We start from the raw sequence: 26,183 nt of genomic DNA, 5'->3' as shown, positions 1-26,183 counted from the left end.
ATGATTTGGTTAATTTTTTTTGACTAATTTGGCTTATATGCGTGTATGTTCTAACAAATCCGGGGGCGAGAGAGAATATCATCATGCTCGATGATTTGGTTAATTGATGGGTAGGACAATGTGGACTGTAGAAAAATATTGGATAGATACAAGGTAAATTTTTCAGGCAAAATAAATTACTTCAATTCCTCTTCCATTACAATCTCTAAATCTAGCATCAACATCTTCATGCGTTCCTCCAATTTTTTGCAAATGCGCCGACAAAATATATCTTATAATCAAGAAAGAAAACAGTACGTTACAAGTTCGGGAGAAAAACAGATACTCCCTAATCAAGTGCTACCTATGGTTTACCCTGTGGTTTTGGTGATGGGAACTGATGATGATAGGGAGAAGCATGTGAACCATTAGGTATTGAGAGGCTCCTTGGATGCTGCTGGCCATTTCTTGAAAATGATCCGGCCGGTGTTCTAACGCCATTTGACCCATTTCTAGTATTTGGGCTCGAACCAGTTCGGTCAGCTTGAATGGTCTGAAAGTAGTATGATGAGCTGGCCATGTCTTTTAGGTTTGGTAGAGGCTTCATGATTTCAACAACTTCACTCATAAGAGGCCTGACTTTTGGGTCCCGGCTCAGGCACCGAGCAGCCAAATGTGCAGCTTTTTGTGCACCTTTTATCGAAAAGTGACCTTCAAGGCGAGGGTCTATTAACTTGTAAAATCTTCTTCTTTCTCCTAGATGAGGCCGTGCCCATTCTACTAGATTATGTTCGCCATTTGGGCGGTTCTTGTCCATTGATCTTCTACCGGTCAGAATTTCAAGTAGAACCACGCCAAAGCTGTAGACATCACTTCTGGATGTGAGATGTCCTAAGTAAAAGAATGAAGAATCTTATCAGTGAAAGGAGGTACTCTTGTGAAATCCAGATTATAGTCTGTATATCGCATGCAGATGTTACTAGTATATGTTACTCAACAATTTGTAGAAATCCCTGTGTAAGTTAAGAATATACCTTCAAGGAGAAATAAGTTGCAAATGTTTTAAACATTGCAAATCAAATAATCAATTACTTACGACACAGATCCAACGAGTAATTAACTAATATCTTACATCTACATCTGAATTAACAAATATAGCAAATGTGGTGGACGTTTTCAGGAAATCATTAATCTATAATTTACAGCATAATAAAAATTTTTGAAGAGTGATATATATATATATATATATATATATATATATATATATATATATATTAAACATAATTGGCACAAGGAAAGGTCATCGTAGTGGGGAATATTTTATCGCCAATGTCCTGTAAGGAAAATTACAATTTACAACAATCAGCATTTAGTATTTAAAAGGTAGAAGGTACAAAGGAAAATGGGAGAAAGGATATACCAGATTAAAACAAAATACTGAAATGCAAAATTTTTAAATGCAGACCAAAGTTAGAGCACCAGTAAATTTTTATCTATGTTGCATGACCCTAACTATACCACAGGTATCTCATCAATTACTATACACTTACCTGTCATCACATACTCTGGAGCTGCATAACCATATGTCCCCATCACACGGGTAGATACATGAGTTTTATCTCCCTCTGGACCATCTTTGGCAAGACCAAAGTCAGAAAGCTTAGCATTGTATTCCTATATTGAAGGGGGTCATTAGAATACTGATAATTTTGAAGGCCAAGTAAAAATGCACAAGTATGTAGCACCTACTGCATCTAGTAGAATGTTTGAAGTTTTGAAATCTCGATAAATAACTGGCTTTGCTGCCTCTTCATGAAGAAAAGCAAGACCTTTTGCAGCACCAAGAGCAATTTTCATTCTGATAGACCATGGAAGAGGCAACGCTCCTACACATTAGTTAAGGTGCTTTGAGAGACAGCATAACAAAGCGTGATATCAGACGCCATGAACTCCAAGCCAGTAATAAAAAAATTAAACATTCAAAAATGGTAAGAAATTTTAAATAAAATATAATACAAGAAAAGATAACCTACTCCGGAAGAGGTGGTTTTCTAAGCTTCCTCGGGGCATAAATTCATATACTAGCAGCCGTTGATCATCTTCAATGCAATAACCAATCAGCTTCACCAAGTTTGGATGAATGAGGTCACCAAGAAAATTTACTTCAGCCTGCCACACAAGATGACAATTTTTTTTAATCTATGTTAAAACTTAAAACAAAATCTCTAGAGACAAAATCAGGAAAAATTAGCGATGAGAGATACAGACAAGTAAAGATCATACCACCCATTCTTTGTGACCCTGAAGTCCGTCATGGTTGAGGGTTTTCACAGCAACAGTGAGCCCAGTACCTGGTTTTACTGGTGCAGTTCCGTTCTCCTCAATCCAGCCCTTGAAAACACATCCAAAACCACCTTCACCGAGAAGACTCTCTGGTCTAAAATTTCTTGTTGCCGTCTTAAGATCATTAAAAGCAAACTTAAGAAGTCGAGAAGAAACTTTGATTTCATCTTCAAGTTTTGAAGTGGATGAGTTACTTTCTGCAATACTAGTTGTAGTTGATGGGATTACAGGTGGTGGTTGGTCTTTGCCGGTCCCATTTATGGTTTTACTTTCTGCTGGTACACACAAGTACGTATCAAACTATCAGGACGTTGAATCAACATTCAAAAGAAATACTATTAAGGCAGAAAAGCCCAAGTACTATAACCTCAAACATTCTGTTACACATCAAAGTTAGAGGTCTGAACAAATTACAAGCCATCAAACAAGAATTTTAATAGTTTATGCTCTTTTCCCATGAGAAAAGTAGGATGAACACATTTCAAGATCTACTGGACAAGTAGCAGTGATAGTAATTGTTCCGATCACAAGAACATGAATCATTTGGCAATTCGCATGCCCCTAAGCAATGAAAATATAATCAAAAGCATTACAATAGTGTAATTAGTCAAACAACTGACGAAAATATAAACAAAATAGAAGCAAATACATATAGTATTTCAATTAAAAAACCCCTAGATTTCAGTGGACAAAAGCAAACAAAATTCAGAAAGTGAAAGGTAATAATTCACCTTTTGCATTCATTTCAATTTAAATAATTTTGTTACTGGGACTAACTACAAGTAGTTCTCAGATGGCAGGTACCTGATCTAGTAGAGTTTGGCAGTATTGGTAAACAATAATTGGGGGCCGCAACAAATTCAAGTTAGGCATGTCTTCTTGGTCTATACAGTAGTAGTCTTTACTCTTTAGACTTTTATTAATACAGAAGTAACCTCGAATGTGGCTAGACTTGCAGTTTAATCTGGAAACTCCAAACCCCTTTTAAATAATTTACCTAGGATTCCAAGTGATTGCTTCTTAATCAAACTAATGTTCTTCACAAATCCAAGAACCTAACTCCTATGGGCCTAAATAAAGATGAAGGGGTCATCTTCGGATATGCTCTGCCGCCTTCAACTCTATAAACTTTGACCGCATTTCTTCCTTGGCGGATCGGACGGGAATAAGATCGCATACAAATATTGTCGAATTGAAATAGAAAAACTTAGAGGAGTCTCCGTGGTAAGTAATAAGCTAGACTAGATACAGGATTTGAGGACCTAAGGACTGGTCCTTTATTAGGGACACATGTTTACCTGCTATGTGATAACACGACGCTGTATTAATTTTATCAACGAAGCTTCCTTGAATTTTCCTAATTTTGTCTCTTCCTACTGTTTGTTGGATTGCAGCCAACAGGCTTAATCAGAGCACACCTATAACAAAATTAGGAAAGATCTAAAGTTGATAACAATATGTCGGTGTCGTGCCATCACATGGTAGGTAGACTCATTCCTACAAAAGGACCAGTTTCCCTCTTTAGCTCAAACTCAAAACGTAGCTTCTGCCTTCTTGCTTTCAAAAGAGCCTCAGTTCAAATTTTCTAATTCAATTCAACAAATTCCACAAACGATGCAAGTCACATCCGATCCAATAGAAGAGAAATGAGGCTCCAAGTCTAAGGAGTTGAAGTCGGCAGAGCTTACCGAAGCATAACCCCTTTATATTATTAAGGACACAAGTTTAGATTCTTGGATTTGTATTACAGAGACATAAATATGTCTCTTCTTCTATCTTGTTCTAACCACACACCACCAGTGTTTGATTTGATCAATTAATACTACACTCCTCTGCAGATATAACTTGAGTTCATTTTATAGTGAGGAATATAAGATTAAAAATTTATAAGCAGAAATGGAATATGATGGAAGGTTCTGGATATAACAAGATTGTTATAGATTTGAGCCTGCTTCTATGCAGGGCCAATCTGGGGCCCTGAGCTAATATGGGCTCCGATCATATTTAATTTACAGGGTTCTAATATCTATATATACCGTGTACGGATACATTACATAAATATGCGGGATTCAATTATTTGAGGCCCCTAAAATTTGAGCCCCAAGGCACAGGTCTTATCTGCCTTAGCCCAAGGCCAGCCCTCTGGCCTGCTTCTATGTTGTTGAACTGAATTAGCAAAAGTAAACCGAGGCCCTGTGGTAAGTTATATTCTAGGTCTAAAATTTGAGCTAGAAAGTGATAGTGGTCCTTTTATAGGGACACACATATACCTACTTCGTCTTTGTATTCAGTCATACAATTGAAAATCAATCGCATTCTATGCAAGATTCAATAAACTAGATTTTGAAGACTAAAGAATTTCCAATAAAGATAGTAGCAAATATGGCAGTGAAAACAATAATACTAACTCAACGAAATGATAACAAACTAAAATTCTACACTAGATTACAACACAGAATATAATACAGCTAACATCTAAATAGTGCTCCTAAAACAACACGAACTAAATATAGAAAAGTTAACAAACTTAATTTGAACAAAAACTTATGATACAGATTATAATACACCCAACATTTCGATTATAACTCAACATTTAGATTGTAACTTAAAGACGGAAAATTACCGCAGTGAGTAGTGATGCCACTGATAGAATTATCAACTTTAGATCTTGATGAAATACAACTGCCAATGAACCTCAACTTAGTCCAACATCCAATATCTTCAACATCACTTTCTTTATCTTTCTTCTTTCTATCCTTCAATTTCCCCACTTCACTAATCTCTACTTTAACATCACCACCACTCAATCCCATTTTCAAGAACTCTTATGATCAAATCTTGATATCATCAAAACCCCCAAAGCTCAAAACCACCAACCCTACTAATTCTTCACCTTTAACAATTTTTTCTTCTTGACAAAAATTAAAACCCCAGCTCAAAAATAGCTCAAAAATCTACTCAAACAAGATTAAACCCCCCTCCACCACCTCTCAAATATGCATAAAACATCAAAAAGCAGCAACTTTTGACTCCAAGAAACACCCAAAAAGTGTTTTCTCAAAAACCCACAAAAATTCACATAAATAAAAGATACCAAATTCAAGATTTTGTATAAAGATTCAATCTTTAAACACCAACAAGAATATTTAAGAAGATTTAGATCACATGTATGGCCACATTATAGAGTGCAAGCTGTATCATACATACATATACGTATATAACTTCAATAAGTGCTTAGTTGTTGTATGCAACTCACCAAAAGATTCAATTTTTATACAATCTAGCCCCTTGAAACCTCATCAAAATCATCATTTGTATACATACATGTAAACACACACATGTGTGTGTATTTTTCTTTTTTGTAGTATGAAAAATATGAAGGATGAATAATTATCATTCCCACTTTTTTAAAACATAGAATCGAAGACTATCAAAAGTGAAGTTACAACTGCCCGAAGAATACGGGCAGAGTGAGTCAAATGACCAATATACCCCTAATAGAGCTGACCCAAGTGTAGATTTTGAAGTACTGTTTAAACCTTGATAAAATAATAATCTTGTTAAAATAAAATTTTATCATAATCCCAACATAATATACTTTTACTCTTGATAAGTTAATAAACTTATTAAAATAATATTTTTTCAAATCCAATCTTATTAATTTAAAAAAAATTAATTATACCTACTGGGACCCAGAATGCGGGCGGAGTGAGTCAAATGACCGGTATATCTTAACAGAGCGAACCAAAAGTGTAGATTCTGAGATATAGTTGAACCTCAATAAAATAGAAATCTTATTAAAATAAATTTTATTCCGGTCTTAACATGGTATATTTTTACTCTTGATAGGGTAATGAGCACGTTAAAATAATATTTTTTTCGATCCCGACCCTATTATTTTATAAAGATTTAATTGTAAATGGGGGTATTTTGGGAAAATAAGGTGACACGGGCAGAATAAGTGGGCAGCTCGGGCAGGATAGATAGAGGTAAGTGTGGGACCCATGGTATGGTGACGTGTCAGAGCAATTGTGCAAACGCAAACATGCGCGTCAGGATTTCATGTTGTTAATGACTTAATGGTGTTTGGGGGCATGTATCTTATGTTTTCTATTATCTTGTTTAGTTTTGATAATTACAAAAGTATATACCAAACAGCTCTTTAAGACTTTTACTCCTTTTCTTTCTTTTTTTCTCCTTTTTCATTTGGTATTTCTAGAATTATGTGAAAATTTATTCTACAATAAGTACTGTATAGTCTTTTTACCCAACAAAGCAATTTTGTTACGATATTTAATTTCAAATCGTTCGCAATTTAATTGATTAATAATTCAATTAATAGTTACAAAATACTCTATCCATTCAATTTTTATAATTTAATTAACCTATGCATATTTATTAAATTAATATTTTTATAATTTATTAATATATAATATATTTTTAAATATATTAGATTATTACTTCGATCAATTTCATGTTATTGTAATCGGTAGATAAATTTTACCCATTAATCTAGATTACCAATTTTTATCACATTGCTTTCGGTATTATATACTTTTAAAAAAACAAGAATATTTGTTGACAAGAACTCCCTTATATAGGATTAAAAGCAAAATATTGTGCTTGATTATGTTTAGAAAACATTACTGGTAATCCGTACAATATTAGTGGGAAAGTGTAACAGAGTTTTGTATCAAATTTTCCTTTTAAAAGCTAAAACACTTAAAAGAAAAGTTATAGTATATTCTTGTGTCTACAAATCAAGAAGACTCAAGTGAACTTCACAATTCCTTTATTTGTTCAACCAAAGTCTGAGACTGAGATATAATCCCTTTTCTCGACCATTTTCTTACATTTTTATTTTTGATATATCCCTTCAAATTTTCGGGAACAGAAAAATTACTAATTTACCTTTTACATTTACATGTTTTTGAATGCAGGAAAGAATTTTCTGCAGGCAACACTAACAGTCCTGCTATTATGTTTCAAATTTTTATCAAATAAAAAATGTGCAGGTTAGTATTTAAATATATTAGGTTAGTAATTAAATATATTTGATGATTCGGAATAGGGAATTGTTAGTGTAAAATACATATCGTTTTCAGAAATTGAGTTGCGGAATGGGATGGTGATGTTTGGATGAGTAAGACAAGTGCAATAAGCATTGTTTAAAAATACTCTAAACAACAGGAGGAGTGGAGGACAGACACATAAAATTTGACCCCGGGGTTTGGGGCAGCAAATCAAACAACCCCCAAAATTTTACAAAGGCGCCGCGGCATAAGGGCAATTACTTTACTCCCCCATCCGGGTAAATCCGCATAAGGGAGTGGGGGGCAAATGATAGCCCATAATAAGTCAGGCCCAATTGAAGAGGCCCAGGGCCCAAACATAAGACCCCAGGACACGTGGCGGCATCACCACCGTCCAGGTTCCCGGGATCCAGAACGTTCCTACGGCCCAGATCTGATAGTACTCTGACGGATTCAGCGTTGACCTTGGGGAGCCCCGGACACGTGGCAACATCACCACCTTCCAGGCACCCGGAATCCAGGACGTTCTTACGGTCCAGATCTGATAGTACTTTGACGCATCCCAGGCGTCCAGATGCCCTACAGTCCAAAAGGCCAACCTACGGTCCAGATGAAAAGGGACAAACCCCTAAACCCTAGTAGGAGGCCTATAAAAGGTAGAACAGAAGGAAGGTTACAGGTTACAAGCATATATACTCTCTCTCTCTCACACATATACTTACATGCACACACGTACTCCTCACAAACATATCTGCATAATCCCAACTTTGCCCTTCTTCTCCTCAAAACCCTTTCTCATCCTCACGCCGGAGGTGCCGCGGGGACGCCTCCCCCCTCCGCATCTGTTTTGTAGGTTCCCACCCTATAGTTACACCGCACACGGCCATCGTCACAGCCTAAAAGGAGTTTGAGTTCGGACCTTACAAGGAGGAGGTCCCGGGGTGATCTGGAATTATCAAGATAAGAGTCGTTTGAGTGTAAATCTTTACTTATTGAAATAATTCTATATTTTTACACCAAACTCTCTGTTTGACCCTTCACAAACTGTGTTACCTCCAAGAGTTGGGTGATGGATGATAATTATAAGGATTGGTAAGAATAATCTGCATGACTAGTGTGGTATGATGGGCTATAATTCATATTAAACGGGCCGAATTTCGAACGTGACATATTTCGAGCCAATTTAATTGAGTTTGAGTAGGGCGAGTTCGCTGGACTCTGGGTTACAAAGTCTAACTGCTCTGGTTTGCACCAAAAATTTACACTGGGCCTATCATTAATTTGCACATTTATAGAGTATCAAAGTAAGTATGTGACCTGCAAATACAACATAAGTGTCCGGCCCATTCTCTTGCTGATCCATTTGCACTTTTTTCAGCCAAATATCTAGCACTCAGGTTCATTGGAGTAAAAGCCAACAATTAAGAAAACAACTTATTGTAAACTCACAATGTTAATTTAAAATGTACCTGATGTTGTAAATTCTTACGAACTTCATTAAATATATATTTTTTTGCATGAATAAGTTATTAATTCTCCCGTCCAAACTACTTTAACTCGGTGACTCCAAACCACTTTAACTCGGTGACTCCTGGTTTAATATCCTTTTATTGTTATTGCTCTTGCATATATTACATTTGTTTAATCTTTTAAAAAACCGAATGAAAGAATTCTGATTAAACTGTTTTCGTTTATTTACTTACCAAATAATGCCTATTTAAGATAGTAATGGCATATGAACAAAATTTGGTGGGATATCATCATGAGTGACTAAATTTGGCGGAATATCATCATGAGCTAAATTAATTATAGTCTAAGAGCATCTCCAATCATATAGAACCCTTAACTAAAAATTACTAATACATATTATAAATAAAAAATATAAAGATTATGTAAAAAAAATTAATCTCCAATAGTACATTTCTCTTGTTTATAAATATATAGCCAACTTGGCTATATTTGTTGAACCACTACAGACCTGCAAGATTTCTGTAAAAAAAATCTAATCTTTTATTACCATACATAAGTGATATATTTTATTTATAATAACATAAATTTTAATAACATACTATTTTTAAAATATAGCTAACCAATATAGCCAATACCATCGAAATACAATGTTTTACAGGTTCAACAAATTTTACATATTGTCCTACAGGTCCAATTTAATCAACCAATTATAACCAATACCATTGGATAGGGCTGTCAAACGGAAATATTTAAAGAATAATATCTGAATCCGGATCCGACGGATACTATCCGGATTCGGATAATATCCGGATCCGAATCCGATTTTCAATCAGATTTTTTTATTTTATATTAAAAATTAAAAAAATTAAAAGAAAATTAAAATAATATAGTTAAAAATAAAAATTCATTTTTAAAAATTAAAATAAGTGATAAAGTGATTTAATTATATTTTAATTTTTTAAAAATTAATTTTATTTTTCTTTTCAATATAATCGTTATCTTTAAATTGTTGAACTCAAATAATATTTAATATATATATATATATATTTGTATGTGTGTGTGTATACATTAACACACTATAAATTTAATATAATATATTTTCAAATTATTTAAATATTTAAATATAAAATATATTTATTCGGATTCAGATATTATCGGATACGAATATGCCTATATCCGTATCCGTATCCGCAATCGTCGGATTCGAATACGGATAATATCCGCTTTGTGTCGGATACGAATAATATCCGCTTTATTTCGGATACAAATGCGGATTTTTCGGACAAATATCGGATTTTTCGAATATTTTTGACAGCCCTACTATTGGAGATACTCTAATCAGGTATTTATTCATCTTCTAAAAGCATCTCCAATTGTGTTAGTTATAATTGGTTGACTAAATTGGACCTGTAGGATAATATGTAAAATTTGTTAAATTTGTAAGGTATTGTACTTCGATGGTATTGGCTATACTGTTTAGCTATATTTTAAAAATAATCCGTTATTAAAATTTTTTGCTGTTATAAATAGAATATATTACTTCAATATGGTTATAAATGATTAATTTTTTTTTTTACAGATTTACGGTGGTTCAACAAATATAGTCATCAACAAATATAAACAACATTAACAGGTTAACAGGTTGACTATATTTATAAATAAGAGAATATACCATTGGAGATGATTTTTTTTACATAATCTCTATATTTTTTATTTTTTACGTGGTTGAAGATGCTTTAAGCTAGATTTGTTGCATTTGTTGGAATTCTAAAGTCTGGCAACCAGTATTCACAAAAAAATCTGTAGTACCTGATATTTGATTGATCACACCACATTTCTAGATTATATCAAGTTTCAAGCTATCTTGTGACTAATTAGGCTATGTAAGAGTAATACTAAGTTTTCAATTAAAAGATGTCCCTTAAAAACTACATTATCACAAGTATTCTACCCCAGCATACTCAGGACTTACAAAAAATCTTGAAAGTACCCTACTACGGGCTATTACTATATTTTTACAATCCTTCTTTTGTCAGCCACAAAATAATAATTTCACTTTGTTAATATTCCTTCTTTGCACATAAAGGAGCAACACATTCTATTGCAACTTGCAATTCATTCACTTCGCACACCACCACATACTGAATCTCCGTCAACAATGCTTCAAACTTTGTACACATTCAAAATCCGTAGCATCGGAGCATCTGCATGTCCGATTAGGTCCAACAGTACATCTCATAAAAAACTAATACATGATTTGTACTTACTATACACATGTTCTGATCTCCTGACCAATAAGAAGATTATCAAAAATTGTCGTGATTTACTTATGTGTCTATCTAAGACATGCACTTTCTATCCTCAACATTATATTTAAGTAAATAAACAGCCAGGAGTTCAAATTATATTACATTTTTTAACTCTGCACCAACTCAGAAAATTTGATAAAGAAAACTTGGTAAAAATGAGAATCAGTCACTATTTTCTCTTTAGCAGAGGGTTGTTTAATTATTCACAACTATAATATTATTTATACCTATAGACAATTTCAAATATATCAGGAGGCCTTTCTTAAGTCGTAGCAGAATACTCACAACCACTTTAAGCACAGAAACAACCCAATATGTCTACAATTATCAATATCAAATTGGAAAAAAATTCCAATGCATTGCAATTCTTCCAACATTCCCAAAATAATAATTTATACGAGTATATAATAGCTTGGCAATAGTGTTGCTAAGCACAACAAAGCAATTATAACTAATAAGTCTTACACTTGTATTAATGTAGTTAATAAAAATAATTACAAGCATGAAATCTTTAATCTAGAATTAAACCAAATTAAAGGAGACTAATGCAAAAGATATACCCGAAATAGTGGTTATAGTGTCCGCGCGCCTTTGAAGCACGGGAAATTAACAAAGTGGAAGTAATGAAGCGCTTACTGACAATAGTAATGAAGCACGAACTAAATATGGTGGAATTGACTGCGAGGCATATATAAATTTATTTAATGATAATGAAATAATTGATTAAAACTATTTCTATATAATATGTGTAAAAATACTAAAGGATTAATTATAAAATCATATCTAAAAAAAGAAAAAGAATTGAAATTTAATGTTGGTGAACAATAGTGGCAAAATATTTTAAAGATCCGTGAAAGTTAAAAAAAGACTTGGCCATGTCTTTGCTGCTACATTATTTCTCCTTCTGGTTAATATAGGGTCACTTTGGAATGAAAAAGTAACACTTGAAGCAGCCATATAAACTGACCATTTATGAAAGTTGTTTGAATATTCACTCCTTAATTTCTTCAAATGGTACAATTTAATAGAGGGTAACCTTGTGAAAGTGACGCTTGATTTATCTAGGTATGGAGGTCCATTTGTAAAATTTGGTTTTGTGATGCTCTTTTAAGTGCCATGGCAAGGAGTTTAAAATTTTATGAATGAAATCTTTCTACACTTAGTATTTATACAAAATTTCTAGGCATATCCGTACTATTAACACTTACATAACATTAGCTACATATATATGGCTCTATTAAAATCACTTGAAATTTAATTATTTGTATTATTTGCTGATACATCCTTTTTTTTCTTCCGGTTAATATAAGGTAACTTTGGGAATAGAAAGTAACAGTTGAATCAACCATATAAAACTTGTCATTTATGAAAGTCTATTTTAAATATGTACTCCTTAATTTTTTTTCAAATGATACAATTTAATACCAGGTACCCTTAGGAAGTGAGGCTTGAATTATCCACTTATAGAGGTTCATTTGTGAAATGTGATTTTTTTCTTACATTTAGTGTTTATACAAAATAGTACCTTGCCCGTGCTAGGAATAGGTATAAAATTTATTTAATGATAATGAAATAATCTATTAAAAAACTATATCTAATATGTATAAAAATATTGAAGGAATAATCATAAAATCATATCTAAAAAAACAAAAATAATTGAAATTTAATGTTGGTGAACAATATTGACAAAATATTTTAAAGATCTGTGAAAATTACAAAAAAAACTTGGCTAAATATTTGCTGCTAGTCTTTGTCCTTGTAGTTAATATATGGTCACTCTAGGATGAGAAAGTAAATCACTCATATAATCTATTTATGAAAGTCTGTTTTGAATATAAACTCCTTAATTTCTTCAAATGATACAATTTAATAGAAGGTAACCTTATGATGTGAAAGTGAGTTTGAATTATTCTATGGAGGTCCTTTGTGAAATGTGGTTTTGTGATGATCTTTTTTGTGAAATGTGGTTTTGTGATGATCTTTTAAGTATCATAGTAAGGTGTTTAAATTTGTTATGAATAAAATCTTTCTACACTTAGTATTTATACAAAATTTAATTCCTAGGCATATTCATACTATTTATGTCATAATTTACTAAGCCAATTTAACAAAAAAGCTCTCATATAAAGTTCAAAATATTAGCTACATATATATAGCTTTATATATGTGGAAGCACAGAATATTACAATTTTTTTTTATTTTTTCATGATATAAAATTACAAATTTTAATTATTAACTTCAAAAAATGAAGTATCACCAATTTTTTACTACAAAATTATTGAAAATTAATTAAATAGTTCAATGTGGTTATGTATTATTCAAATTTATTTTACAGTAAAATCAAATTTAAAATTAATATTTTTTCAAATTGCAAGAGATGAAATTTTTGTAATGCTCAAATATAATAATTATTATATATTAGCGTCAAATTTTATATCTTTTTTTTCAAATAAAATTTTACAAAATAAGATGAGATTCTATAATCAATAATGAATTGTTCACTGTCGTCCTTCATATATGTATGTATGACAATCATGCTTACAGAATTAATTTTATGTTTTACAATTAATACAAATTTTCATTTTATAAGTCTATTGTATTAAAAATTATATTGTAAAATGTGTTTTTATTATTTTCTCTTATATCATGGGTTGAAACTGTATAATATTTTATTTAGGAAAAAAGAAGAAAAAACTATTTACTTTTTAATACTAATTATTATCTATATCAATTAATACTAATTATTTTAAGTCACGAATAACATTAGTCAAGTAATTATTAGATTACTTACCTTCACTTTTTTATAATAATTTACAATTTTTTTTCAGTTTGAAAAAATAATACTTTAAGTATATTATAAATTTATGTAGTTTTTGATTGATCCGCTAGACAAAACTGATTATTTTAACCTGAGTGTTTTACTACTTAACTAATTATTGGCTTCTGATGGGTTAAAATTCTCTGACTTCTGATTATCTATAAAAACTCAACCTTTTATATGGAAGGATTATAAATTTTAGAAATTAGCTTGGTTACAACTTACACTGTGATAATTATGGCAGACTCTAAGGTCCTTAAACACACGTATTGGGTCTCCTGGTGGCAAGTTAAAGAGCCTATAAGCAATGGCAAGTATTACATTTCTTTACATTTCTCCGGGCCTGAGGTTAATTCTAATTACAATCTTACATTTCTTTACTACAGTTGTACAATTTAATAAATTTGATATTGTAAATAAGGCAAATAGTATCCTATATAATTTGTAACTGACCATGTTTTTTTTGTTCACATTGCAGTCTGCTGATTCTTTTGTCAGTTCGCCACCAAAGAGAGGTGATGGAAGGCTAATATTTTATCACATTTCTAATGAATATGGGGATGTAGATGAAGATTTGGATGAACTTGTGATTACCTTCAAGGGGACTGGAGTTGACGAGTTAACAAAGAGGTTGGAGGAAGAGACTGGACTCACTGATATCACCGTGTGTTCGCGGAGCCCTTTGAATGGAAAGCTTTACCCACTTAGGTTGCACCTTCCTCCCAATAATGTGACAATGAATGTTGTTGTAGTTCAATCCTCATAAAAAAGGTGAGTTTTAACAAAGTTACTACATGCTTCATATTATGATTGGTGCTTAATAATGTTCCGCCCAGAACCAAGCTTAAGTAGTAAGAGCATGCTTTCTGAATCTGACAGCACTTCCTCTAATGTATCTTCTTGATCTTTGTTGTATCAGTGGCTTAAAATTTGGCGAAAACTAGGGGCCTTTATCTATGAGGTGCATTAGGTAAGAATTAGTATTTTGCTGTCGAGATTATAAGATAAGTCGAAGCCTTGTTCTCTAGAATTTACAGGAGGCTTCTTCTCCCCACCGAAAGAGGAGGATGATTTTCAGAGACATGCATCTGGTAATCTCTTTTGATGTAAGAGTTAATAACTTTCAGTGACGAATATAAAAGATCAAATAATGGTGAAAGCTATGTATGTTTCATGTTGCATTTTGGACAAAAATGTAAAACTTGTTACATTGTTTAGTTGTTTGATGACCTCTGTCTCCTGCTTGTAAGAAGGATGTTGCAAAACTGGAGTGATTATTGTGTAGATTCTTTTGAGGACCTCCTAAATTGATGGCCAATCTAAACCATAGTTATAAGAAACTATGCCTCTTCACTCAACCACATGAAGTATTGTTTATTACTCTATTGATTACCAGTAGCAATTTACTAGATTGATCTAGATAAGCACTAACAAGTTGGTGAGTGAACTCTATTTGGAATGATCAAAATAACAATATTAATTGTTCGAACTTATATATAAGGTTTAAGGACAATAGAGTAACAAAATATAATGAATGTCTTTTGCCATTTACAAGTTCCTCTTCATATACCATTGGCCCTTGCGAAACATCAGGGACATTCCCTATTGCCTCCAAGCGTTTGTCTATGACATCAAGCAGTTTGTATATTTGTGTAATACATGAGTGAGATGTGTCTCCTGCAAAGAATTCATGAGTGATGCCATATATAAAATGTAAAACTTGTTACATTGTTTAGTTGTTTGATGACCTCTGTCTCCTGCTTGTAAGAAGGATGTTGCAAAACTGGAGTGATTATTGTGTAGATTCTTTTGAGGACCTCCTAAATTGAACTATGCCTCTTCACTCAACCATATGAAGTATTGTTTATTTCTCTATTGATAACCATTAGCAATTTACTAGATTGATCTAGATAATACAAATAAATATTTTAGCTTGGTTACGTTGTGATAATGGTTGCAGACTCTAAGGTTCTTAAACACATGTATTGGGTCTCCTGGTGGCAAGTTAAAGAGCCCATAAGCAATGGCATGTCTTTCACTGTGCAGCCTAAGTAAATGTCTTTTGCCATCTACAAGTTCCCCTTCATATACCATTGGCCCTTGCGAAACATCAGGGACATTCCCTATTGCCTCCAAGCGTTTGTCTATGACATCAAGCAGTTTGTATATTTGTGTAATACATGAGTGAGATGTGTCTCCTGCAAAGAATTCGTGAGAGATACCATATATCTCTATTGAGCTACAACCAGGCTCTTTCTTCACTCCCTTATCAGGCTCTTTCTGCCTTGCCACTTCTTCACTTAGCTCTAGACCTCCATTTTTCTTGGAACAAGCATCAAGGATGCTTCTCCAGATCACAACATCAGGTTCCATGGGCATGTTTGCAATAATATCAAGAGCTTCATCAACGGGTCCAGCCCGACCAAGGAGATCAACCAGGCTACCATAGTGCTCTAGTACAGGCTGAATATTGTATTCATTAACCTTATAATATAAAAACAAACCAAACCCTTATAATAACAAGCAGCCAATACCCCCGTAAATGTGATAATTTAGGCACTAACCCTTCTTCCTGAGCCAAATAATCAAAACATTTTAATGCTGCCTCATCCATACCATGCATAGCAAACCCAAGAATCATCGAATTCCAAGAATGAACATCATGCTTGTTCATCCTCTCAAAAAGCTGCCTAGCAATATCCACTGCACCACACTTACAATACATATCCACCAACGCATTGTTCAACAAAATCGATCACACAACATACTCTTATACAAACCAAACACCTCTTCGCGAATAAGGGTGTTCCAAACAAAAGAATTGGGGCATTGAAACTGTAAAAAAAAAGCGAAAAGTGTAGTCAAGATGAAGAGAAATGAAATTGGAGAGAATATTTGGTGAAATTACTTAAAGTGCCTTTCTCAGTTATCCAGTTCAGTTTCAGAGGCAAATTTTTTTTGGCTTAACCAGTGTTTTGTGCTTATTTTTCGGAACCAACAACTGTCAGTCTCGAGGTTGTTCCCCTAAAATGGATTTTGATATGTTTTTTGAAAAAAAACGTCTAATTATGGTTTAAACCTGACTGAAAACATTTTGAGATTGTCTTTGGAACCAAAGTTTTCCATGCTTATTGTTTCATAATCACTATCTCCCTCAAAATTAATCACCTAGGATCAATTTCGATAAAGTTTTGAAAAAAAACGGACTCGAAGCATTTTAAGATTGCATAGTTCAATTTTTAGAATACTGGAAACATAAATATTTACTAGGAAGTTGGCTGATCAACTATGCTGACCAAAGAGACCTGAGATAAAGAGACCTAAAATGGATTTTGATATGTTTTTATAAAAACGTCTAAATTATGGTTTAAACCTGAGTTAAAACGTTTTAAGATTGTACTCTGGAACCAAAGTTTTCCATGCTTATTGTTTCATAATCACTATCTCCCTCGACAATAGCAGGAATCACATGAGTAACATTCCAATAGCAGAAATATAAGGGTTTACAAGAACATAAGTTCTAAAATTAACTTGCTAACTAGAACAAGAACAACTTCTAAGTTTTAACATCAAGTTGCTAATCAAACACTGACTTCAGGTATACATATCTCCAGAGAACTTTGAGTACTCCAGGCACTAATGTTGTTTACCATCTCCATCTAGTCACCATCTCTCCCAATAACTTCTTTACAACATTAGTACAGATCAAGATCAAGCGAAGTAAATTAAATAGTTAGTTCTGCTAACACTGATAAACTAATAAACTCCCAAAGAGATCTGAGATGGTCCAAATAAAGAATAGTACGGAGTATTTGCTTGAAACTGCATCCTTCTCTGAGAGGACAATTGCGCCTCAAACTTCTTCAGCAGACCCTTATTGTGCGTAATGAAGGGGTGTGTCACAAGTTCCTCCGCAGTCCATCTTTCTTCAACCCTTTTTGTTAAACACCTTTTCACAAAATCCTTGGCCAAAACTGACAAGTTATCCAGCTCCGGCAGCAAACACTTTAATCTGTCATCTTCGTAATTAGCAATCATCTCCGCTAAACATTGTGCATCGACATGAAGATAATTTTTCCATAAGCCCCCCTCTCCTAAAAGCATCTCCAACACAATACAACCAAGTGACCATATGTCCATTGCTGCTTCATGCTCCCCAAAAACTACAGACTCCGGAGAACTATACAATAGAGTTCCCCGATACTTGTACTCCTTCCCTGCCCCAGCACTTATTCCTCCACCCTTTTTCGCCAATCCGAAATCAGCTATTTTAAGATTGTACTTGAGAACCCCCTTACATTCATTAGAAGGAATATTAAAAACAAGAACATTAGCAGGCTTCATATCACAGTGAACATACCCTTGTCCATGTACGCAAGAGAGTCCCCTCAGCAACATCGATGCATACCAACTAGCTTCGGTTTCATGTATCCATCCGCCTTTGGACTTGATCAGCTGTTCCAAGGATCCTTGGTCAGCGTACTCGAGAACCAGGTTGTAAAACTTTTTACCAACTGCATTAGTACTCTTGAAATCCTCATTAGAAAGGCAACGAACAATATGTAAACATCCTCTAAGGTCATCCAAGATAGCTTTCTCCATATGCAAAGACCAAGAACAACTTTCAGGAGCAGATTTTATAGCCACGGTCTTAGGTAGATAATAAGTGCAATCTAGAGATGGTGATGCACATTCTGCTCGGAAGACGGAGCCGTACGATCCTTGTCCCAAGAACTTAGTCCAAACCCACTTTGATGCCATGATGATCAGAAACTCTATGTCAAACAAAAGGTTTCTTAAATAGTAGTTTGTTACTTCGGCCCCAAGTTCTGATGTCTGTTTCCGATTCCTGATAGCATTTGGAGCATTAATCTCATTTTCTGCAGATTTCCTATCTAGGGTAGTAATAATAGTAATAATAGTAGTAGTAGTAATAATAATAATAATAATAATAATAATAATAATAATAATAATAATAATAATAATAATAATAATAATAATAATAATAATAATAATAATAACAATAATAATAATAATAATATTGATGCAATTTAAAAATAATTATAATAACAATGATAATATATATTGATATTAATATTAATGATAAATGATAAATGAAGGAGAAGAAAATAATTTTTTTTCTTATTTTGTAAAAATACATTTTGTTTTCTAATGAAAAACGCGGCTACAACTTATTTTTTTTAAAAAGGAAAAATAGTCTGATCACAATACTACAAAAAAAAGGCTACAACTTATTTTTTTCTTATTTTTTTTCTAATGAACCGGTTGTATTTAGTAGCACGAAAAAAATGTGGGAAAAAGCCCGCTTATTTGTCTTTTAAACTTAAATTCGACATATAAAGATTTAAGAACGGGTAAGAAATTTTCAGGGTTTTTTGAATTATTCGATAAAAAGAGGGAAAAAATCCTGTGTCAATATTTTCAACTGATTCAAAATGTTATTGCAATCATATTCTCGAATTTGTATTTCAGTAGTTTTTTAAATTAAGCATATATTACTGAATATTTTAAAAAAATGTATCTAGGAAGGTTGCGAAAATTGCATTCTCCAAAAGTGATTTTGTGTTAAGAAAAGTTTAAAATTTCTTTAATTCGTTACACTACAAATTGGCAATTTATAAGAAAAAAATCAAAAATATTTGTAAATATGATTTTTTGAGATATATTTATTGCATGTTATCCCTGTTGCACCTATTATAGTATTTTAATTTTTTTAAACTAGAAAAAAACCCTCTAAAATTGTCACAGTAATCTATACTATATTATAATAGACGAAACATTAAAAGTTTGGTAGTCGGTCGGCCGACACTTGCTGAAATTACTTAATTACTCTTACTTAATTATTTTAATTATAATTATTGGGTCGATCGATTTTAATTCTAATTGATATTAAAGTTAACTTCCTTTGTTGCTTTACAAATTAAACTCTACCATTGAAATTCGACATAATATAATTGTATTTAGACATATACGAAGGATTGAAGTTGAATTTAGCTAAATACATTCGTAACCAGTCGAATTTGTATTTGTAACGGAGTTTAGTTATATTTAGCCGCTTATATATTTTTAACCGCTTGCAGTTGTATTACGCGCATAGATTTTATGACTGTTTATGGTCGAAATTAAGCAAAAATGTTAGAAATCCTACAGCTTTTCCACTTTTCCTAGCTGCAAATTCCTCCCCCTTTCTCCATTTTCAAATCTTACTTTCCTCCACGTGATTATATTTGTCCCGCCTATATATTTTGTCCATCATTTACGTGGTTATCATAAAATTTTCAAGTAAGTATATTTTTAGCTTTTAAGTCATTAATTTCATATAAGAAGTTATGTAAGTTATGTTAACTATTTTTAAGTTTAAGTAGTGTAATTACTATAAATTTCAATATGATTACCTTTAATTTTTGTTCAACGATTCAATTACTTGAATTTGTTAATTAATATAATTTCCTAATATCAATTTGTATATATTATTAGACCGCATCCGATCGTAATTGGATTAGCCATAATTGATTTATTACAATTTAGTGAGGCAAAATACTAACAAAAGTACAAAGTGGGTGTTGATAGTTTCGTTAGATTTGTTATAAAACATCTTAAAGAACAAGATAATGGTCTTATAAGATGTCCGTGCAAAAATTGTGGGAATAAATACTATAAACTCATATTAATTTAAAACTTGATTTGTATCGATTTGGTATCGTGTAATGTTATACCAGGTGGTACTGTTACGGGGAGAAAAATGTGTCAAAGGACGATGCCGAAACGAGTTTTATTAACATCGGCTATAGAGATGATAATATGTATGATGCATCAGCGACACTAAATTTTTAAGATGACAAATACTGCTTCTGAACAATTTATCCAAAAAATGCCAATTTTACAACACTTTAGTTTGTAATGAAGATATTTCGTTGAAAAATATAAGCATAACTGCAGTAACAATGACTTTGATGACTTGTTTCACCTCATTGGATTAGTAGTGCCTGATGATCATAAATTTTCCGTGAATTACTACAATGTGCGAAAGATAATTGAAGGATTGTTTAATAACCTGAATTTTTGGAATTTTGTATGTTAGGTCACACACACTGTAGAAGGGGGTTGAATACAGTGTTTACTACAATCAAATCTAATATAAGAACTCAAGTAATAGAACAAAGATTTTATTCAACACAATAAACTCTGTTACAAAGAACTGTTCTCTCTCAGTGATGAACAAATTATCACGAGAGCTGCTAGGGTTACAAAGAATAATATTTTCGATTAAGATAACACATATAGTGTAAACCCTATGCTGTGTTTATATAGACACACAGTTACAAGATAAGTTCTAATTGATATCGAATATGATTCTGCTTCCTAATATATATCAATCCGTTATCTTTTCTTCCAAGTATTCTATTCTTCATAGAATTCTTCTCCATGCATATATCTTCTTATATTTGTCTTGACCTTCTTTCCTTTTAATCAGCCGTCTTCCTTATCTGAAAGTCTCCTTAAGTCCTGATATTATCTCCTGATAAATATCCCCTGATAACTTAAGTTCTGATATCTTAAGTCCTGACTTCAGTATAAGCACCGATTTCCAGTTAAGTCCTGATTTGTCCTATTAGTTAAGATCTGAAAACTAAACACAAATCATCATTAGACATGACATCACAAATATATCTAACAATCTCCCCCAACTTGTAAATTAGCATAATATACAAGTTCAACAGATATTTGATGATGTCAAAAATATTAAGTGCAAATGCATGAGAATTTGACTAGATAACTACAACTTACAGTCCTTACAGCTTTACCATCCTCAAAGTCTGATTTCAGCTTCAGTCTGTATATCCTTCAGAATTTAAGCAGTTGTAGATCTTGGCTTGGCATCAATTTCTGATCTCTTTGATGTCAGGAGTTGTTCTGAGATAGTTCTTCAAAAGTATTCTATCAGCATATTCAAGTTCATTGACCATCCTCCTTTTAGCATTTTTCAGTTCAACTATATCTTCACCAGTTTAAAAGATAGCAGCCCTGAGATCATTTATTTTAGCTTTTCTTATATCCTGATCCAGTCTGATTATATAGGCTTCATCAGACTCTAGATTAAATTCAAGTCCCTTAATACCAGAAAATGTAGGGATGATTTTTGCGATATTAGGCTTCATTTCAACAATATCTCCACTGTGAGATCCGTACTTAGGACAGTATGGGCTGTCAGACTTTACAGAGTAAAGCTGAAAGGCATATGTCATAGCCTATTTGTTTATTCGAGGATTTAACTCAACTCAAATAAGAATGTAACAAGTAAATAGTGGATCTACCGTCAAAGAGATCTCGCAAAGTAACATCTGTCAAAGGATTCAGAAACAAGGTTCATCTACAGACTTGAGGAATTAATTCACTGGAAGAAGTTCAAGAAATTGATCAAGCCTCAGTGATATAAATCAAGATTGTGGATTCAATCAAGTGACAGAGATCTTGTCAGAGTATCAGATAATTACAGGGATTTAATATGAAGAAAATCAAGTTATCAAAGTCAAGACATGAAGAAACGTCACGGAAATTAGTCACTCATGAACCAGACTGTACATCGAGTGTCAACATTGAAGTGGTGGAATTGATTCATTATTGACAGTGATTTTCAGAAGATTTTCAGAAGAATGGTTGTTATTGAAGAGTAGTATTAATTCTCTATTAATTAATTAAGTCATATAGTTTAATTAAGAAAATAAATTATATATGCAAAGATTAATTTATTTATTAATTGAATTAATTGATTAATTAATTCTGAATTAATATTAGGAATTTTCAGAATTAATTTTGAATTTATATTCAAAATTAATTCAGCAAGACAATCATTTGAACTGGTATGACAATCAATTGTCATACCGAAAGTCATACCAGTTCATTCAATAGTCTTGCCGAAAGTCATACTAGTTCAACAGATTGTCATACCGAAAGTTCTAGCAGGAGGAGGATTGTCTTGCCATTTCAGTTTGATTGTCATGCTAGTTCAGGAGATAGTCATACCGATTGTCTTCCTAGTACAAGTGATTGTCATGCCGATTGTCTTGCCAGTTCATTTCAGTTATGTTGATTAAACTTAAAGACAGAAGCAGCAGATCATTCATCTACACAACAGAATACAACTCAACAACAAAAGAAAAAACAGAACAGAAGCAGCCGACCAAAAACATTTCATCTCTCTGCTGAATTCAAGATCATCAATTTCTAGTTTTAAAGTTAAATCCAAACAACTAGAAATCATTCTCTTGTTCTTGTGTAACTATCTAGCGGATCAAAATCCCTAGAACTTAATCTCAAATTGCTTCTAGCATTTGATTCTTTTTATTGCAAAAATAGAAAAAGTTCATGTCGAATTTATTCTAGATTTGTGATAATTAATTTGAGATTAATCCCTTGTAATCGATACCGTTGTTGTAACACCTTTCAAGTTTAATAATAGTTTTATTTAACTTGAATTTTGTTTCAATTTTATTCCGCACTAAATTCGATTAAACGGTATAGTTTGTATTCAACCCCCCCTTCTACAAATATATTGGGACCTAACAAAAGCCTCTTCTGTCTTTGAATATTTGATTTTAAATAACCTGCAGCACCATCTGTTGATCTGTTTTTCACTTAAAGTAGGAATAAAACATGTTCCAGTTCTTCAAAATACTTCAATGGAATATCATTCTTCCTGATATGGAATACCCTCCCATCTGTCATAAAGTATAACATGACATCTTCTTTCAAAACAGAATGGTAAACCATTTGTACAGATTCAAGTTGATTCAATCTCTCAGGAGTTGCACTTACCCTTCAGTGATTGAATAGATTTGCATTTGGACTTAATCACCTTCTCCCCCTTTTTGGCATCAGCAAGTAGAAGAAGAGAGACAAGCAATTCCACTGAGGATTGGATCTCATTGAGTTGAGTTTGCTGAGAAGCTTAATTCTTTAGAATTTCAGAAATCTGAGCTTGTTGCTTCTCCTAAGTCTTTTCAATATACCCAATTCTGTCAAAGGCTGGCTTGAAAAATCTGTTCTTTTCCAATTTTACATTCATATCTTGCTGGATTAGTGATTCTTGAATTTTGTTCACCTTGTCATGAGTTATTGAGTGTTGACCTTGAAGGTGCCTAGTACTCAATGCAGTAACTTTCAGCTGTGCCTTGAAATCATCATTTATCAGCATTTTATCAGCTTTGGCAGGTGCTCAGCAAGAATCTTTTCAGTAGGAACAAAACTAATTGTGTTCCATTCCTTAGTCCACTCATTTCCTCTAGGAGTTTCACTCCAAGGTACTGGTGCATCCTCTCTAACAAACTTCTTAATTAGATCAGCTTTGCATGGAGCTTGTTGAGGTGCATGTCCAGATGGACCAGTTGCATCAGCATCCACATTTGTAGCAGCTTCACCAGTAATTTCAGCATTGTCAGCATCAGAACTTACAGAGCCTGCGGTATCAGCATCCTCTGATAAAATAACAGTATGTGAGGCTATAGAGGTTTCAACATTATCCTCTAAATTTTGATCTGCAACTAAGTTCTGATCAACATCCAAATTGTGATGCCCACCTAAAATCTTATCTTCATCATCTAGATTCAGAATTGGTGTTGTTGGGATATTGGCATTGAAATCAGCATCCAAAATTGGTGTTGTAGGTGGAGTGAGTTGAGTTGGTGGAGCTTCCAAGTACAGAACCTCAGGCACAACCAAGTTATGAATGTCTATTTCAGCACTTGTACCTGGATCATCAGCATGTACTGGATTAGTTTTTGGAGACACAAGAGGTGTAGGCACTTGCTCTGGAATATCCTCTTGCTATTGAATAAGAGACTTTTGAGCTTGAGTAAAGTCTGATTCAGCAGTGGGAAGTAATTCAATTACTATAGGTTGAGTTGGGATCAGAGATTCCTGACCCCTTTCCTTAGCTGCTGCTTCCAGAACTTCTTCAGAGTGTGATGATTCACTTACAGCCCTCCTGGCTCTTTGCTTTTTAAGTCTCTTTGCTGAAGTAGAGACTTTGGGAGCTTCATCATCAGAATTTAGCTTTCTAAGCCTTTTGAGGGGCCTAGAACTCCCAGTTTCAGTATCTTTTTAGAAGAGATCTTCTCAGCTTCTACAACAACAGGTTCTGATATTGGAACCTGTTCCTCATCATCTGACTCATCTCTCAGAATAATTCTCCTTCTCTTCTGTTGAGACTGAGGTATTATCTTAGTCCTCTTGGGTTTTGAAGATGAAGGCTTCACTGGATGTGCTGAAGATTGAGGTTGAGATGACTGTGTTGGTTTGTAATATGTCCTGATGGAGGGTTGAGTTGGTTGAGGTTGAGTTTGAGGTTGTTGAGAGATGGTATGTGCTAATGGTTGTTGTGTTGGTTGTGATGAGTTGGTGGGTTGAGTTTGAGGTTGTTGAGAGATGGTATGTGTTAATGGCTGTTGTGTTGGTTGTGATGAGTTGGTGGGTTGAACATCAGGATAGACAGTTGTATAAGTGTGTGGATCAGCATTTACCAAGATATGTTTTACTGACTGAGGAATCTGTAAGGGTCTCATCACTTGTTTCTTATTGTCAGCATTTAACAAATCATTAAAAGCCCTTTTTGTAAGCTTAAAGGGTGAAGTTAAGCTACTGGCTAGTTGGGGTTCATCATCACAACATAAACTATATATAAGCTGACAAAATCTAGCAAAATATACTACATTCCTATCCTCTGTCATCCTATCCCCTATGAAACCTAGCATAACACTTGCAAAATCAAAATGAGTTTTGTTGATGAGGGCATACCCGATTTGCTGACTCATGATGGGAATAACATCAAAGTTGGAGCATTATTGGCGAAAGCCTTGGTGATACAATCAAAGAAAAAGCTCCATTTCTTTCTGTTATTTGATCTTTTCAGTTGACCCAGCTTTCCCAAACTTTTCTCATAGCCCAGACTGGCCATAAGTTGCTGTAAAACAGGATCCTCCACTATTGAGAATGTACAACCTTCAGGTAAGTGGAGAGCTTTACGAACTATTCCTGGAGTAACCACATGCTCGACATCTCCTGATGTGAAAACAATTCTTGGAGTACCAGCAGCGCCACCATCATCATGTAACCCAGTTCTCCAGAATTTCAGAACTTGAGTTCCAGAAAAAGTTTCTGGTTGCGTTAAGGCGAACCCAATTTCACTATGAGATAAGAAATCCTGAATAAAAT

The 26,183-nt window shown here is 33.3% G+C and overlaps 3 protein-coding genes and 1 long non-coding RNA gene across 5 annotated transcripts; 1 reads left to right on the top strand and 3 right to left on the bottom strand.

Moving 5' to 3' along the window:
• Positions 1–126: 126 nt before the first annotated feature.
• On the bottom strand, positions 127–5,722 carry LOC141701422 (serine/threonine-protein kinase PBL34-like). 2 transcript variants are annotated; one of them, XM_074505072.1, is made up of 6 exons: positions 4,946–5,722; positions 2,263–2,597; positions 2,013–2,148; positions 1,729–1,865; positions 1,530–1,653; positions 127–870 (listed from the first exon to the last, which is right to left on the bottom strand). In XM_074505072.1, exons 1-6 carry the CDS (start codon positions 5,133–5,135, stop codon positions 344–346), a joined length of 1,449 nt encoding a protein of 482 aa, XP_074361173.1. In that variant the 5' UTR covers positions 5,136–5,722; the 3' UTR covers positions 127–343. The 2 variants fall into 2 exon arrangements, with proteins under 2 accessions (XP_074361173.1, XP_074361174.1); XM_074505073.1 differs by having other exon boundaries at positions 2,263–2,594.
• Positions 5,723–14,170: 8,448 nt separating this feature from the next.
• LOC141701428 (uncharacterized) lies at positions 14,171–15,236 on the top strand. The gene is made up of 3 exons (XR_012566783.1): positions 14,171–14,300; positions 14,431–14,723; positions 14,872–15,236. It is a non-coding gene; the product is annotated as an uncharacterized LOC141701428 (long non-coding RNA).
• A 612-nt stretch (positions 15,237–15,848) lies between these two features.
• On the bottom strand, positions 15,849–17,611 carry LOC141701424 (pentatricopeptide repeat-containing protein At1g59720, chloroplastic/mitochondrial-like). Its single transcript, XM_074505077.1, has 4 exons — positions 17,546–17,611; positions 16,721–16,787; positions 16,462–16,655; positions 15,849–16,415 (listed from the first exon to the last, which is right to left on the bottom strand). Exons 1-4 carry the CDS (start codon positions 17,609–17,611, stop codon positions 15,849–15,851), a joined length of 894 nt encoding a protein of 297 aa, XP_074361178.1.
• A 97-nt stretch (positions 17,612–17,708) lies between these two features.
• Positions 17,709–18,713, bottom strand: LOC141701432 (mitogen-activated protein kinase kinase kinase 20-like). The gene has a single exon (XM_074505088.1). It carries the CDS (start codon positions 18,711–18,713, stop codon positions 17,709–17,711), a length of 1,005 nt encoding a protein of 334 aa, XP_074361189.1.
• Between the last annotated feature and the right edge of the window lie 7,470 nt (positions 18,714–26,183).

The sequence above is a fragment of the Apium graveolens genome, unplaced genomic scaffold (genome assembly GCF_009905375.1).
Source record: "Apium graveolens cultivar Ventura unplaced genomic scaffold, ASM990537v1 ctg3812, whole genome shotgun sequence".
Taxonomy (NCBI): domain Eukaryota; kingdom Viridiplantae; phylum Streptophyta; class Magnoliopsida; order Apiales; family Apiaceae; genus Apium; species Apium graveolens.
This window is presented reverse-complemented; position numbering and strand designations above follow the sequence as displayed.

Coding starts and splice junctions, on each gene's coding strand:
- LOC141701422 (XM_074505072.1), bottom strand. CDS start 5,135: ATGGGATTGAGTGGTGGTGATGTTAAAGTAGAGATTAGTGAAGTGGGG. Junction 2,598..4,945: donor TGGCATCACTACTCACTGCG/GTAATTTTCCGT, acceptor TGTGTGTACCAG/CAGAAAGTAAAACCATAAAT. Junction 2,149..2,262: donor AGGGTCACAAAGAATGGGTG/GTATGATCTTTA, acceptor CTTGTGTGGCAG/GCTGAAGTAAATTTTCTTGG.
- LOC141701424 (XM_074505077.1), bottom strand. CDS start 17,611: ATGGAGATGGTAAACAACATTAGTGCCTGGAGTACTCAAAGTTCTCTG. Junction 16,788..17,545: donor TGGAGATATGTATACCTGAA/GTCAGTGTTTGA, acceptor TTTTTTTTACAG/TTTCAATGCCCCAATTCTTT. Junction 16,656..16,720: donor GGTGTTTGGTTTGTATAAGA/GTATGTTGTGTG, acceptor AGTGTGGTGCAG/TGGATATTGCTAGGCAGCTT.
- LOC141701432 (XM_074505088.1), bottom strand. CDS start 18,713: ATGGCATCAAAGTGGGTTTGGACTAAGTTCTTGGGACAAGGATCGTAC.